This window comes from Lipophrys pholis (genome assembly GCF_963383615.2).
Source record: "Lipophrys pholis genome assembly, chromosome: 1".
NCBI lineage: Eukaryota > Metazoa > Chordata > Actinopteri > Blenniiformes > Blenniidae > Lipophrys > Lipophrys pholis.
In genome coordinates, this window is record NC_137635.1 from 42,452,755 (window position 1) to 42,469,694 (window position 16,940).

Sequence of the window (16,940 nt, forward strand, 5' to 3'; positions counted from 1 at the left end):
AGTTTTGCTTAGCGTAATAAATTGTGCCGATCAGCCAAATAAAAGTGGACACTCCGACTTCTTCTTCCGTTTGCTGTTGTGTCGAATGACCTCTGCTGCTGAGGTCGTTCACAGGACAGACAGTAAAGACGTGGGAGCCGTAATGTCACGGTCCATCATGTTAAACAACGCAGGATGTCAAGCTTTATTTATCAGTTAGATCTGCCGAGTGGACAGTTTTCGATGGGTTTCTTCACACTGAAGTGGATGTTTTGACACATTAGTATTGAAAGTGCTAACAGCAAAGTGAACAGTTGACCATGGGAAAGTTTTTGTTCCCGTTCTTGCTCACTTTATCGACGTCCTCATCCTCTGTGTTGCCTCCTGTCCATCTGCGTCATCTGGCCTGCTCTGTACTGTGCTGCTGCAGTGCTGCGCGTCCACTATGTTCCAGGATTAATGAGTGTGCCTGCGAGCGCCGCCACCCCGAGCGGCCAAGGTCAGAGCGCAGCGATTTCCAGCACTGTCAGGTGGACTTGAGGCTCCTTCGCTCCGTAATGAGCCAGAGACGGGCTCACCGCTGGCAAAGCATCTGACTGGAGCAAAGTGTTTGTTAATGAAGTTCATCTGTGACTGCAGAGGGATCCTCACACCCCTCACAGCAGCACTGTACACGGCTGTTTTTGGTGTTATTTACGAGATGGAGGATATCTTCCCATCAAAGGCAACGATTAGGCTGTTGTGAGTCTGCAAATTGCAGATGATTTACATCATCCTGTGCCACTATCTTGGTCATTTTTTCCCTTTTGAGCTTGTTTTTATGTTTATTTGAGGTCATTTTGCACCCATGACATCATTTTCTGTTTCTTTGAGCTCATATTCCATGTCATTGTCATTATGCTATATTTGTTATTGATGATTTTAAATTACAGTTATTTGATTTTATTAATTTTTTTTTTAATGTCATATAGCGGTAATTCTGTAATGAATACCAAATGTCATAGCTCACAGGTGCTGTTTTGTTTATTCAATTGCATTTGTGTATTTTTCTCAGGATTAAACGATTGTCTGGTAATACATCAGATTGTGTATTGGCCTCTCATGTCTTCAATTTCTACAAGTCTACGACGAACGCTGCAATGCTTCATTTTTATGAATCTATGACTTGCTTGCCTCCTGTGCTTGTGTCATAATGAAAACTGGAGGACATTTTTCTTTTGTTGTAACAGTTTAAAAACACTTTAATTGAAAGCAAGTTCAACCTGTGCGTGACGACATAAGCAAACTGCACACAACATGCCAAAAAAGATCCCAATTTCTATCTGTTTGCGTGCTCCTGCATGGATTTCCTCATCAGGATTAATCATGTCCTGTGAATTTCCTTTGGAAATCCAATTTGGACACACGTTGTGACTCTGCATTGTGTCAGTTAGTAGACATGAGAGACTCATGTGGCTGCAGTGCCATGGATTTAAAATGATTAGTCTGGGACTATTTTTGCAAAATGAACCTTTAATGTGGTAGGAGTTGGAATCCTCCAAACGTATGTTTCTTTTCCTTTGTTATATCGACAGATCCTAAAGTGCACGTGACTGAATTGAGCATTCAAGCTAAGCCGCTCATTACTGGCTGTAAACTGTTTGTTTACTTGAATCTCAAACTTACCGACAAGCTTTGGCTGTAATTTATCTTTGTATGTCAAGGAGATCAATATTTAGTAGAAAACAGATGATCGTCTTCTCTGCAGCAGCTAATCTGTGGTTCTTGGAAATGAACTCACTCTCTCTGTCTATCCACTTCTCTCTTCCTGATGGAAACATTTTCACCTCTTTCTAGTTTGCCTTCACTCAATACTTCTTCTGTAATACAATTATTTAATAGTTGACGTCGTTATCAACCCATAGAAAGTCAAACAAGCACTGACTCGTACAGATTAATAATGGTCCAAGAGCTTCAAGTACATACATGCTTCCAAACTCTCACAATGATTCAAATGACTATTAGTTGTATTTCATTCTCATGTTCTTGTGGAATTCAGCAATAAAGGGAAGCGTTACGATTCAGCACCAATTTCAGGCCTCTCAACTCAAATACTTCAGGAGTGACTTGTCAAAGAAACATTGTGCTTCCGTAGTACTGGACCACGGTGAGCTGGTATTCACACCAGTGCTGTGTCACACAGAATTAGAAAGAGTGGAATAGAAGATACAGGGTTTTTTTTTAACCCCTCAAAACCTATATTTTTGAGTTTTTGTGACTATTTTGCATTGAACGTAAAGGAAGTGGTGATAAACCTCCTAGTGACACTACTGCTTTACAGTTTTGATACAGTTCTTAATAGAAACAAACAACCCGTTTGTAAACAGTGTGGATTTAAAGAAGGCCTGAATTAATTTAGCATTTCAAGGGTAACTAACACATTTGATCAGGTTCATTTAAATAAAGTGTGGACTGATGATAGAATAAGCATTGGCAAGGCAGTGGGGAAACTCATGAAAACTGAAATTTATATTTTCTTGTTTTGTCTCTTAATATATCTCCCGGATTAAAATCTATTTTTAATTAAAATAAAAAGTAACTCTAACGCCTCCTATTTATGGGCTTGACTTACAGCAACACCATCTAGTGGTTTGATACCAATCAAATCAGCTGGAGGCATCTCTTCTTGATTACAGTTTGAGTGTTGACCCCTCTGGTCTGAGTCTTGGTAAATTGCCACGGTGTCTAATCGCACTGCCTCGTCGACAGAGGCGGCTCCTGAAAGCTTTTCCGCTCGCTTCTCTGTCACTCACGCAGGCTGCGGACAACGGAAGTTTCCTTCACTGCGGGCGGACGGACAAAGGGAGAGTCGGACATCGGAGTTAGCGAGTCGAGGCGTATTTGCGCTAATGAACAGCGCTGTTGGCTAGCTGACACTGATTGCTTACACCTCCTCCTGCCAAGCCAGTAATGGCTTCCCCGGCCTCAAGGGCACTCAGGTGACAAATTACAGCCTTTGGCAGGCGAAACCCTCGGAGACCCGGTCAGGCTCCGTGCTCATCGCATTGCACTGAGTGAAAAGGCCCGGGCTCATTGGAGGCCTCGCTGAATTACACAGCTGTGGACCGCACGTACAGCCTCATCTAAACATTTGATCTGAAGGGTTTAAAGCTGCTGGTAATTTTACCCCGTCCAAGAAGATCTAAAAGACAACAAAGACTATATATTTGTAGGGTAGCATCAACATTCTGAGAGCTGGTTTTTAGCATCCAACTCAGTTTCTTCACCATTTCTGAAAAGCTATAACGTGTTGATGTTTTTTTTTTCTGTTTAGAGCAGGGGTGTCCAACATAAGGCCCGCGGACCAAACCTGTCATGCAAAGACGCTCCGATCCAGCCCGTCAAACCTCCGAACAAATGTGAAAAATTCCAATAAATTTATTTTTGAACAGAATCTTTAAGATTAACGGATATAACACAACACTGACACCCAAGATGGGATATCGGTGATGCTGGCGTGAAATATCCTAAAAGCTACACCATCAGGGTGAATCTGCAATAAAAACACATAATGCAGTAGCTATAGGAAAAACAGTTTCTGACATTTCACTGTTATTTGCACCAGACGCTATAATTACAATTGACTTTATGTTGAGATTGTAGTCATTTTGGGCAGTAATTGTTTGGTTTTGTGAAAAATAAAGACATTTTCTTCATGTATACTGTGCAGCTCAACAAAGGAAGACTTTAAAGTTCATATTTAATCATTATAATGGCACTATTTTAACAGGTTGGCCTGCTCAAGATGAAATAGGGCTGCATGTTCTACCCTGAACTTAAATGTGCTTGAATCCCCTGATCTAGAGAGCAAAGTGCCACTTCACTGCCCCTTTGGGCCCCCTTGAAGTGTGTATTCTCGAATCAGAGTGTGTTATACATTTTTTCACTTCTCACTTTGTTTTTATGTGCATATTCCTGAAATATGCATGATTCCCAGTAGGACTTATGCTTAGCTCACATAAATTCTATGCATAGTCACTGATCTGGTTAAGCTTGAATCAGCTTTTTCAAACTAACCCTTCATGTAGTGTTTGACACATTCTATCTTTTTTGTTTTGCAAAAGAAATACATCAAACTCCCGATTATTATGATCTCTGCAGCAATATCACCAAGACTAAGCACATTAAATAAAAAATAAAAAAATAGAAGTACATTAACACAGTTTAACAGAGGGATCTGTCACCTTTCCCATCATTTATGTATCGGGGCGAAACTGGATTGACATCACATTTATTTTCATTTCCACTCAGAGACAGCTGGTTGTAGTGACGCTCGCTCCCCGCAGGCAAAGACGATAAGTCACGGCTTTGAAATTGGGTCAATAAGTCTGGTTTCGTAACTCCGGTAAACAAACGCAAATGGTTGCTTGTGGAGAAGCGAGAGCCGCAGCCGATTTCCACCGGGATGCTTAATAGCGTGATCTTTCATCATCGCTCCATTTTTTTCGGTTAATAACTTCAAAACATCCCACAAATGTGACAGAGATTCTCGGCTGATTGATGAATGGGTGTCGCACTGGAGCTATTGATTGATGAGTGAGCGATGCCCTTTAGGAAAGAGGAGGCATACTCCTGTAGGTGGAGGCTTCTCTGTACTTTGAAAAGTATAGTACATTCTTTATTGCTCTGACTTCTTTTTCTTCTTATTTCCTTTAATGCTTCTGTCTGTTTTCCTTTTATTCTTTCTTTGTTTCTTTGACATCGTCATATTCATCATTTCTAGATCATCTCTTTAAAACAATTTTTTATAACATAGTTTGACAGAGAAAAAATGTCTTCATGATCAATATGTGTTCCTTTTTTCTGATCGTTACTCTTATGTTCTTTTATTTTATTCTTCTGGCTCCTATCTTGATGTGAAAGCACTATTCGTGTTCAAACTACTTCAGTTTCGCTTCTTGTACTATTTTTGTTTTTTTATTCAAGTAAACCTAGCCTTTTTTGAGTTTCTCAACATTTTGTGTTTACTGCCTACAGTAGCCATATTTATCTTTCGCTCTTTCCATCCATTACCAATGGGGCAGAGCGGTATTACGGAACCTCATTTCCTTCGAATGACCCTAATTATATGGCCAGGGAATCTGAGATAATTAGCACTCAGGATCCGAGATTTGGTCCTTAACTCCTGTAAGATGGGGTCAGTTGAGTGTGTCAGTTGCTCCTCAAGACAAAACAGGACAAATCGTTATCATTCCATTTGCTGTTGTCCGTCTATAATATGCAACATTGCCTTGTCGCCTCCTCCTGACTCGGTAAAACCGGCGATGGTGCTATTGTGTGAGGTCTATCTGGCTTTAATGATTCCTCAAGTTGTCTGCCTGATCTCAAACAGAAAGAATGGCTGTGATGATTGATCGGTGTGCGCTTTGGAGTTTCGTGGCTGTCACTTTGTATGAACAACAGAGTCAAGTGTAAAGACAGAGTGATGAGAGAGCGCAGGTCTGTTTCACTCCAATGACTTTCAGCATATTTGTACTTGAAGAAAGCTCCACGTGTACTGAAACTGTCAGAGCTCATCAATATGCGATCTATGAAACTTCTAGGAGGATGCTCGGTGTCCCCCGTTCTTTGTGTTATTGATTCACGAATGATGTTTTAATAAATCTGTATATTAATCTGTTCTTACATAAGACCTACATATTAGGACATGGACTATTTACTTTTATTTTTTTTCATTCTGATGAAGTGTTTGTGTTCTTTATTTTTATATAAGGTTAAAGGACCTAACTGCCCCTCCAATAGCCATTAGGTAAGAATAATGTGATTCCTACAGTAGCTATGTAGATAGGTGTATTGTTAAGTTTAAAGAGGGTAAAAATCCACATGAGATGAAGATGAGCACTTTCAACCAAGAGAACAGTGTTCAAGTCCAATGTGAAACTAAACATTCACTTGCAGTGAGCTGCCTTGAACAAAAAAATACAGTGTTTTTAATCAACTTTGGATGGATTTGTCATTTTTGTGCAATCGGCCCAAAAACCACCAATACCCTCATATGAATCTTGAGCGAGCTGATGCAACACCAGCGCCACTAAAAGTAAAAGTAATATTCCTATACATTTAACATAAAAAAATAACTGTCCAATAATAATGATCATTAATCTTTGAGATTTATAGGTAGAACCATTATCATTCATCATTTTTGACATTTTGACATGTAAGTTGACCAAGACTGATAATTTTAATAATTTCTGAATCAATTTGCACTTATATTAGATGAAAGAACTTTATGAGGTGTAACATATTTCAAGGTTTTAATTATGAATTTGATCTTTCGGTTGAACGAAGAAACAAACACAAGGACGACATGACAACTAAAGCTAAGCTGCCGTCTTGAAGCGGGGCAACATCCTTGTTTGCAACACAGAGAGGAGCGCCGTTCTCCTGTAAATCTTTATTGAGCAGACACAGAAGGAGAGATTAAAAGAGAGAGCTCCATTGATCTCTTCCAACTGCTGAGCTCAGTCCCACGAGGGAGCAGAAAACTTCATGGTGGGGCTTTTGCAAGGACGCAAAGGTTTACGACGAAACGCATCTGCCTTAGAATCTGAAAAAAACCCACACATTAGAGATGCGTGTGTGATGTGAGTTTGCTGCTGTGGCTTTTCTGTGCCCAATTACCAAATGTTCCATAATTGGCTCCAATGAATCAAGATTAGTGGTACTAATTATCTCATTTGGGCTGTTTAAACATCAGTCACAGAAGGAGTAGCCATGCAACGTGAGTCGAATGAGTCAAAACATGTCTGTCTTCACAGACATTATTACAGTTTTAAAATAAAAAGTTGACATCTGGGGGTGGGAACTCATTCTCATCCTGAAGCTATCAAGATCTGTTTGATCTGCTGCTCAGCAGCAGGACTCTGCATCAACATGTTAGTACATCAATGAAGCTGTCAGCTGCCGTCCTGCTGATTCTGCATGCGTGAACGGGAGCTCCCGCACACACATGCAACAAGCCACCTCCACCGTCCAGGGGTCAGGATATCTCAGGTCAAACATGGTGTTCTGCTCCATCAGCAAATCCCAAATCACAGCCTGAATATCCCTTTCCCTCCCTCCCACCTCTGAGCCATCACACAGTCGGGGGAGGATGGAAGGAAGTGCTGGAGGTAAAATCCATCACTCCTAAGACAGATTCTCTGCAAACGACTACAAATCTGACCTCCTGTCAGGGTTGAGAGGTAGTTCTGGGGTCAGCAGAAAGTATCGGGGGGGGGTATTGCTGCCGACTCCTGACAGGACTCCATCCGCAATAAATGACAAAAATCCGTTTAGGTCATCAATAATGGTGGAGCTGTGTGTGAGAGCAGTGCAGTTTCAACCAGTGTGAAATTCTAAGTGATGACTGAGGACATGTTTCCTTTATGAGGGTGAAATAATGTCATGACTGAAAGATATTGACAGCAGATTCAAGTTCCCAGAATGGTCTGCATAACCTAGCCAGACTCAAATACAAGCTCCCCTGCACTGAGAGGAGCCTGCTGCAGCCATCTTGTAGGTCTAAGCACTGTCAACTCGAAGGAGGTTGCAGGGTCAGTCGCGGACCTAATGGGAGAGTGGCCTGATCGATGTGTGTATGTGGCTTTCTGTCTCTCTCTGTTAGTATTGTAATGCACTGGCGAACTGTCCAGGGTGCAGATGATTCATTCACCTGTAAAGTCACTGTAAATTCAACTTCAAACAAATGTTAATATTGAAACCAAGTAATCTATTCCTTGTTTTTTTCTTTTTTGGGGGGATTTATATTCAGAGGAAACCCAGTATTGAGACTGCAAATTGTAACCAAGTGAATAGCACTCTATACAATGTCCTCTTTCAAATGCATCAGAGATCCTTCAGTGGAGCCCTCTCCAGAGCCATGTTCACTAAGTGGGTATGAAAAACTTTATGCAACAAAAAACACCATTTTTTTCCCCCCCAACTAAAGAGTACATCATTTTATCTCTGCTAACCGAATTTTTTTTCTTTAAATCCTGCACACTCGTCATTAAAGGTCAAATTTACCCAGATTGATTTTGCTATAAAGCAGTTGGGTTTTTTTTGTTAAGTAATACATTAAACCTGTTCACTGCGCCGAAGCTGTGCTGCCACATTAACCCAAGAAAATAATTGAATTCTAATCATAGGGTTGTGGTCCACATTTGTATTCATGTTTTTTAAAGATGAATCTTACCTCTGCTTCTACAAACCATGTACTCACATTTATGGGAGTCAGAAAAATGCAGCAGTTGGACTTTATAGAGAAGAGTCAGTGCTTTATATCTGCCTGTCAGTGACATGTGACATGCGACTCCCCTCCAAACTTCCTGGAGAGCTTCTCGACTGAGTGAAGATCTTCGTTTCCCATCTCGTCCTTGTAACGGCAGTCATTAACGCCGTACCGCTGCTGTCCTTTCCCACCAGCGTTTGCATATCGCCGAGCAAATTAACTGTCAGAAATGCATCGTCTGCACTCTCTTTATTGAATCTCGCCGGCAAATTGGTTGTTAGGAATCCTCGGAGGTGGTATCAGCACCGGGGAGCCCAGCAGAGGCTCAGCCACGCTGGGCTGGATGGAAAGTGGATTAATGGCGGAAGAGAAAGGAGTTGTACAGATGGGCTTTACTCATCATTACAGGACATGCATGACCTTTAATTACTGATAAAACATATATTTTAAAGGTAAACTTAACTCTTCATAGTTTAGTTTTTTTTTGTGCATCCAATGTGATTTTGAGTCATAACAAAGAAATATTAAATGTTATCATCGACTAAAAGTTAATGTAACTAACCTAACTACTGTTAACAGAACTAGAAAGACATCCAACTAGAAATGTAACAAGACGTTTTCTATGGTGATTGCTGCGGTGCACATGCGTAGTATCTTCATTTCAGAAAAGTTAGGTTTTCCCCCGACCCAACTTAGTGAAAATGTTATTTGATTATCTTGAAGCAAAAGTTGTTGGAAGGAGACTCACCTGCAATCCGATTGTATTTCTTGACAATGCAATGAAGCATAGATGTCAATGTGAATATCTCACTACTCTCAGATGTATCAAGTAGATATTGATTGTAGTAGTACTCATCGTTCATAAACCTCTTCATTAAACTGACCACTGCTGACCTTTGTGTGCATGTGTGAGTTAATATTTGTAAACACAGTTTCGTGTGTGCTGTTCTTGTGTATGTTGGTGAGTTTTGCCTCACGCTGTGTTACTGTCGCATTTTTAGATGTCAGCGCTGTTTTGTGGAAGTAACCATTATCAGAAATGCTTCATAAGCTCCTTCAAGTTATGAATCATTTACAACCGAGAGTTTTAAACATCATCAGGCCTGATATGTAGGCAATCCTACGAACCTCGCGCTGCGGTCATTCCTCTTGTTTACAGACAGAAACCAGATCGAAAAGAAACATATACTGTTTTCTTTGTGGTATCTCCCCGTGGTCACGGTGGATCGCTCACTCTCACAGCCCCTGATTGCCAATCACAAAGCAGATTGGATTCCATGCTTCATTTATTTATCCAGCAGGTAGGTAATGGAGTGTTACAGTCGTAGTATCCAACAGTATTACAGTCTCACACTTGATACCAGTCAGAGTTATGGTGATGATGATGAGTGGAGGTTTCCTCAGGATACATTTGAGTTCACCACGAGCTGGCTGGGAACGGCTGGATATTTTATGCACTAATGTTTTTACTCAATGTATGTTGGATGTTTGTTTGATTTTTGTTATTCTTTCAACATGAGATGTTTTATATAGAAAATGATGAGAATCACAATGCTTCTCATGTGGGTACTTCCTCTTTGGCTCTGTTTTCACCGCACTGGAGTGGAACACCAAGTACACCTCCGCGTGTAAACATGAGCATCGGCTAGAATGACTTGAAATCACTATCATTGCAGCGGCACACCCGTAATTCATCAAATCCGCTCCCAATGTGACTCTCTCCATTTTCTCCACACATTTTGTGACCTCAACCAGTCACTTCCACCTTGTGAACGAGCATCTTGGGCCTTGTTTCCACTGCGCACTGTTAACCACTCCACCACTATGTCACCCCCATTCTGTTCCACTTAGCTCTGTCCGTTCGTTAGGGTTAGCTTGATGGTATCATTCTCAGGCAATCTAATTCAGTTTAGGACAGTTCATCTGCTCGAATATTCTCATTATTTTTCTTTCACTCTCATGTATTTGTCTGTACATGGAGGTTCCGTTCTGTTTCCACTCATGTCAGTATATCCCTAACAATTGTAATCGGGTGGTTTAGTCCATTTGTGCATGGTTCCATTGTTTTCTGGGTAGCTGTTACTTCTGACCTTAGCGATTTCTTTACAGGTAAAGCCGCAAAGAGCAAAGTGACCCTCTGTTGCATTGGTTCCGGTGTTAAGTACTGTACCTGTTGTTTCCATTTTTTGATGTGATAGAACAACCGTTCGGTTTGTGCTGTTGGGTGTAATGGCCATCGAATCAATCTGTGTGCCTCACTGAACAAACTATTTGAACACAAATCGGAAGCCAACTGTGTTGCAGATCAGTATCTGTTGGATCATATCGAGTTAACATTGATCAGGGTCGCCCTCTCCAGGATTATATCTGTCCTCTGGATAACTTTGAGGTGAAATGTCCTGACTTACTATAGAGGATATGAAGTCATAATGGGTGACGTACTGAAATGCGTGCAATCGCTGAAGACGTCAATCAAGAAGTTTCTACTATCTCTTGACTATCATTTCCTTCAGGTGAATTATGCAAAACTCACTGGGCTGTTTTGCTGTGAAATATTGATGCTGTTATGGTTGTGCAGCACTTCAGAAACTCCTCAGATATGTCAACACAGCCTAATGGCAACACAACGGCCATAAATGTTTCAAGACTCCAATTCACAGAGGGAAGGGTGGAGAGTCATGCAAGAAGGCTAAAGTGCAGAGTAAAGGCCCCTGCATACTCCCTTTTGAACCCATAAGAACAAGAAGAAAATTTGGCAGTGACGTCAGCCAGCAGCAGAAAAAAAAAGCTTTTTCGGCAGGACTGTTCATACTCCGATAAGAAGCTGCCGAACTCGCAGGCCACGCCCCCTCACAGCAGGCACAAGTCTGTGAAGCGGCGTTTAAACTTTTCAACAGCACAGTTTATTTCTGGCCTCCAGTGCTTTCAGAAATACATTTCTCTGAACTTTTTCAGTAATAAAAAAGTTTTTGTCCGAGCGCGATGTTAGTCCAGTTTTAACTCCAGGAGCTGACAGCTGCTCGTGATGCGTTCAGGTGCATCATGTCAGCCTACACTCCGACATTTTAACGAGCTGCGGCGCTCGTACAGGAGCGCTGTTACAAGCTAAATATGATTAAAATATTATCGATAGTCATGAGCGAACTAGAACACGCATGCGCAGCACACGGCAGTGCAGAAGTTTCGGCAGTGCGGCTCCCACATAGTTCGGCCAGGGCGGTTGGCACAGCCGAAACAAATTTGTTCGGCCAGAAGGAGCTGGCCGAAGGAAATGACGTCATTTTGTTCGACAGGACCCCGCACTGCCGAACTTTCGTCTTGTTCTTATGGAGTATGAAGAGGCCTTTAGCCGGAGCTTTTATGAGGTCCAGTCTTTTGTGAGATTTTGGTAGACATGTGTTGGGGACTGTGGATTACTTTAATTGAGTAGATTTCCGACCCAAAGGCTGGCAGTTTGAACCCCATCGTCGTCATGCCAGTGTGTCACACGTTTCTGTTAAAGGGCACATCAAATGATTCCAAAACATTCTCTGCCATTTGTCTCTCATACTCACTTTACCAGGGAGCTGAAGTCAATCCCAGCTGACGTTGGTCAAAAGGCAGGGTACACCCTGGATAGGTCACACATAGAGGACAAACACTGTATATACACACCAGTTCGCACATAGAGATCCATTCATACCTATGTAAGCAACTATACAAATCACAATTGATCAACAAATGATCCAAAATGCCTTTGTTGACATGACAACCATAAACACATTCTTACCTGAAGCTGCTTTGATCAAGTCAAAGCATCAAGACTTTTAGCCATTTTTCTTTTTTAAAATATAACGGTTTCATCTGTATGTCAATCCTTGATTGCCAATCTTTCTGGACTTGGGGCTCATTTCTAATCTGGACCAAGCTTCAAACCAGATAACTTTTCTCAAGCAACAGATCAAACCAGCAACATATTGTTGGATGCTAACAAATAATCAAAATGTAACCACCATCACACAGTGTTTTCACTAGTTATATTGGGGGAAAATATATGTGAATTACTATCCGTTTATTTCCATCTCCTTCCTCCATATGTGATTATTTGTCATCGGTATTTCTAGAGATCAACAGGTGCACATTGGCTCCACTACGTCCTATCTATGGGACTTATATAAATATGATGATGGATATTTAACTGGGTTGATGACTTAAAGAAAATGTATACCAGAATGTTCCATTTTAATTGTTACCACAACACTAGTTGACACAAGCACTTTGTTTATTAAGAAATTGACATAAAAACTCAACCTGAGGCTCAGACCAGAAAGTGTGAACAGAAATGGCTGCACCTGAGGAGACGATGCCAAATGTCTTCGACTTCCTCTGTGAAACTGAAAAATTACAACACGTTTTGCTCATATTGCTCACTTTATTTCACACTTTATTTCACACAAAATAAGACGGAAAATCATCAGTTTCTTTCTTGTTTAGTTTAGTAATCATGCATCTCTTTTTCCAGCAGTGACAGAGCAACCTAAAAGTAAACACGTATCCAGACCATCAACACATTGACGTAAATGCAAACTTTTCCCTGAATCTGAAATGAGTTGCACTTTAAGTTGAATACAACCTTTTTCACAGAGCTGGTGGTGGAGAATATTGGACACGCCGCTCTGGTTAAATGTTAATTGGCCTCATGGCTGCGCGGTTCTGGCGCTGGTTAGGTTTATTCAGGGTGGTTCGGCATCATATATCATAGCAGGGTGGTTAACTTCAGACTGCGTAACGCGCAGCGAACAGCGCGCTCCACTGTACGGGGAAATTTAAATGGCCATTTGTATGTGTGCATCCAATTAATTATAGCTCCTGGAAGGCCTAAATATAGAGGTGAGCATGAAAGAAAAAGGAGGCTGTGTGGCTCAGTGGGCTTTTGTGCGTGAAACAGAATATTTAGGTTGGCAGGGTGTTGAAAAAAATTAAATCATACATTACAATATTTTTCCCTGAAAGTCTTTTCTCAAGACAAATATTACTCTGATTACATGTTACATTTACTTTTCCCAATGTCATCTGTACCTGCACTTTAGCAGAGATTGTGAATATTCTTCTAACTTTGCTGAGGAGGATCACTGATATTGAAACGAACTCGGCGTGTTTGTCTTGCAGCTCTGGCAAGCATGACTCGGTATTTATCTTTTCTGTGGATATTCCCTCCCTTTAAAAAGGTTCTGTGATGGATTGAACCTGCATCGTGGTGCAGTGCCTTGCGCTTTTGACTCACATCATGTACTGTATGTCCCATGGTCGAGTCCAGGCTGAGGGAAGGAATATTCTCCAGGTACTGTGGATGAATCACACACTCCAAACATGTGTTGAGTCTCACATTGCGACTAAGAATCACCTGTAGGTGTGAGTGTGTGGACTTGTGTACCCTGCATTTTCCCATCATCGGTTAGATAAAGCTGGATAGAAGTTGGATGTGATGAATCGGTGATTATCCTGCATTCTCGCTGAAGGACACTGACATTTTGTGCCATTGTGCTCTTTCAGGAAGTGGCTACAGTTACATACATTCAAGTGTGCTTCACATTGCCCCATTAACTGCCTGTGTTGGAGAGCTCGAGACAATAGTACTGTTATAATGACTCAGACTGGCCTCTAATCTGATCGTAAGCACGCCAACTCTGAAGAAAACTCTATTTGCATATCTATTTCGATTTTACAAGATAACGGTCCTTAATGAGTGGAAGCAACATCTTATTTGGTGTAAAATTCACTGTGATTATGCTACAGACAAATACTCAGGAACGAGCTCAGCTAATTTCAGTGGAATAACATTAACTACTCGAGGGTAATTCGGGCTATGATTAAAATACAGAGAAAGTTTAGTACCTTATATCTGTGGTTGTTGTTGTTGTTGTTGTTGTTGTTGTTGTTGTTGTTGTTACAATACAAGTATACACCAAAATCAGACAAACGCGGTTCCTAAAACAGACACATAAAAAAACTTATTTGGTCCATTGTCTGTGTTGTACTTCAGATTGTGCAGTTCTGGATCAAAATACTGATCTCTTAATGAGTTCATATCTTGCTGTGTTTTTCTTTTAGTAATTTCCAGCTTATGAATAATTATTAATCCTCCAGTATTTTACTCCGTAAGGAAGACTTTTTTTTTTCTTTCTTTCCCCTGCATACCATTAGGTACTAATGGAAAAACCCTCTGTGTGTCCCGCTGTGTTGCTTTTCTTGTAATTCTCTGTCAGGTTGAATATGTCATAAGGAGTACTTTTGTGAGTTGCTGTTGTATTTTGCAGTCCCATTCCGAGAGAGATGTAGCACTCTCTTGTGGTGACTGTAAGACACATCTTTCAATCACACTGTGCCTGCGAACACACAGTGGCATTCTCTCTCGTGTTTCCTTGTCCTTATAAGCAACGTATTATCCTCACTGCTGTTTCCACTGAACTATTTCTTCTTCTGTGTGCCTGTAGGTTTCTGATCGTTCTGGGCTGTTTGATTTTGGCCATATTGACCACATTCAAGGAGCATGAGAAGTTGTCTGCACACTGGCTGGTCATACTGGTGAGATGATTGAGACTTATTTCATTTTTCTTAGCTTGCAAAAAGCCAGAATAACAAAGGTCTTCTTCACATTGAACATTAAAATCATCCTTCTCAATTACATTTGCAGGCTGTTCACTCAAAGCTATATGTTTTTAGTTCTTTATCGCCTCCTCACTAAAATACTAATACAATTATAAGTTTTACCTCCAAGGTGTAATTGAATGATACTTCTGTACTTCTTAGAGGTTCAATTCAGTCTAAAAATACACCATCACATTTTAAAACTGATTCTATTGCAAAGTGGCAAACACTGACAAAAGTCCACACATATTTCACCATTTATAGTTAAAAAAAATAAATCTCTTAATAGGCTTTAGTCCACACTAAAGATTGACTGTAAATTAATTTTAATTAAATAAATATGACTTTTCCTATTGGATGTGTTTCTAAAAATTGTTTAACTTGCAGTTTTCTGTGCAGAATACATGTGTTCATGCACAGTTTATTCTTTTTTTTCGGATAACTACATAAATCAGGCACATTAACTGGAAACAGAAGCTTTTGGCAAATGGGCCAAACAATCAATTCCATAAAAAAACAATGACTCAATAACTATACACACAGCAATATTCCAGTTTTTCTTTAAGTTTAACATTATTAGTTGAGATAAAGTGTTGAGGATTAATCATTTCACAAAAGGAAAGTTTTTTTATTTTTTTATTATTATTTTGTTGTGCTTCACTCTGAACACTCTGTTTTAAAACTTCTTAAGCACATATTTAGGTTAGTTTTTACCTTGCAAAATGTCTTTATTCAGAGGCAGGTATTGGAAGTACAGCTTCATATTAAAAAACATAAAATACTGCTTTAGGTCTACAATACGCCCCCTTTGGAATAATTACTTGAATACCAGAAAAAGTATACGATATGCTAGAACGTGGACACTTGAATAACTTGAATAAATTGAACTTGTTTCCATTGCAGGAAACCTTTGCCATCTTCATCTTTGGAGCAGAGTTTGCACTGAGGATTTGGGCGGCGGGTTGCTGCTGTCGCTACAAAGGATGGAGAGGGAGGCTGAAGTTTGCCCGCAAGCCCTTGTGTATTTTAGGTAATGAGGTGGACCTGTTAAAATTTATGAGCATTTGTTCTGAAATGAATTTGAGACTCCTTGCAGGTCCCGGCCTATAAATGTGTTGTTCGAGGGGAAGGACCACGCAAATATAAACAGGGAAGGTATCAAACAGTGGATGCTGGGTAAATTATGACCTCTGTTGACCCCATGCTGGAAATAAAATAGCAATTACAACAACAGCTGGAACCGTTTCGAAGAAACACTGCAGGTGAAATGGCGGTACGCACATGATTTGTAATGTTGTTTACCTTCTGCTGATGCAGGTGTACAAAATGTCCACTGAGGAACAATTAACATAATTATAAGTCACTGCAGCAGAAACAAAGGCAACACAAACAAAACTCTAAATGCAAGGTTGGAAGTAGCAAATTAAAAATGACACATTCTGTTTTTCAGATTCTTTTTTAAGTGCCCAAATCTAAGTGACCGTAGATTTGTTCAATCAAAAGCCCTGACTGACTACGCCCACTAAAGACTTTTTGCACTGTATTTATGTTGGAAATAAGTTTATTCTTTTAACGATGAAAACTTGCTGCTTCATATGTAGATTGATTATAGTTTGGTTGTCATATCCTGTTATTTGTCTGAGAACATTACTTAAAAGTAGAAATATTTCAAATTAGGAATTCTAATCGAAAATATAAACCAAGTTGTAAATCAATAAAAACACGTTTATTTACATAGCACCTTCCAGTGCTTTTTTTACAAAGCATTCACTAATGCATTGGAAATATAACAAAGACACATTTCAAAACAAAATAAATGACATAGTAAGTAGGAAAAACAGAAGAACACATAATATGAAACTTTATTAATATATCAGAAATGAAACCTATTATTTATTGTAAATAACAATGTTTAAAACCCTAATTTAAAAGATCTGAGGATACCAGCAGTCCACAGATCTATTTCTGGATCTGGAAACACTCAGTAAACCTCTTCCTGTGGACCTGAGGGATCCAAATGTTTTATATCCTGCTAGTAAAACTCATATGTATTTAAACCCCACATTACTATTTCATACCTTAT

General features: G+C 40.1%; 1 protein-coding gene across 1 annotated transcript in view; it reads left to right on the forward strand.

Annotated features, from left to right (window-relative positions):
* The window catches only part of kcnq3 (potassium voltage-gated channel, KQT-like subfamily, member 3), a gene marked incomplete at both ends in the record, with an annotated part of 93,373 nt that overhangs the window by 59,784 nt on the left and 16,649 nt on the right, over positions 1 to 16,940 (forward strand). The window contains 2 exons of the mRNA XM_080473157.1: positions 14,704 to 14,794; positions 15,761 to 15,887. Coding sequence (XP_080329283.1) covers positions 14,704 to 14,794; positions 15,761 to 15,887 — 218 coding nt within the window. The remainder of the gene's footprint in view (positions 1 to 14,703; positions 14,795 to 15,760; positions 15,888 to 16,940) is intronic.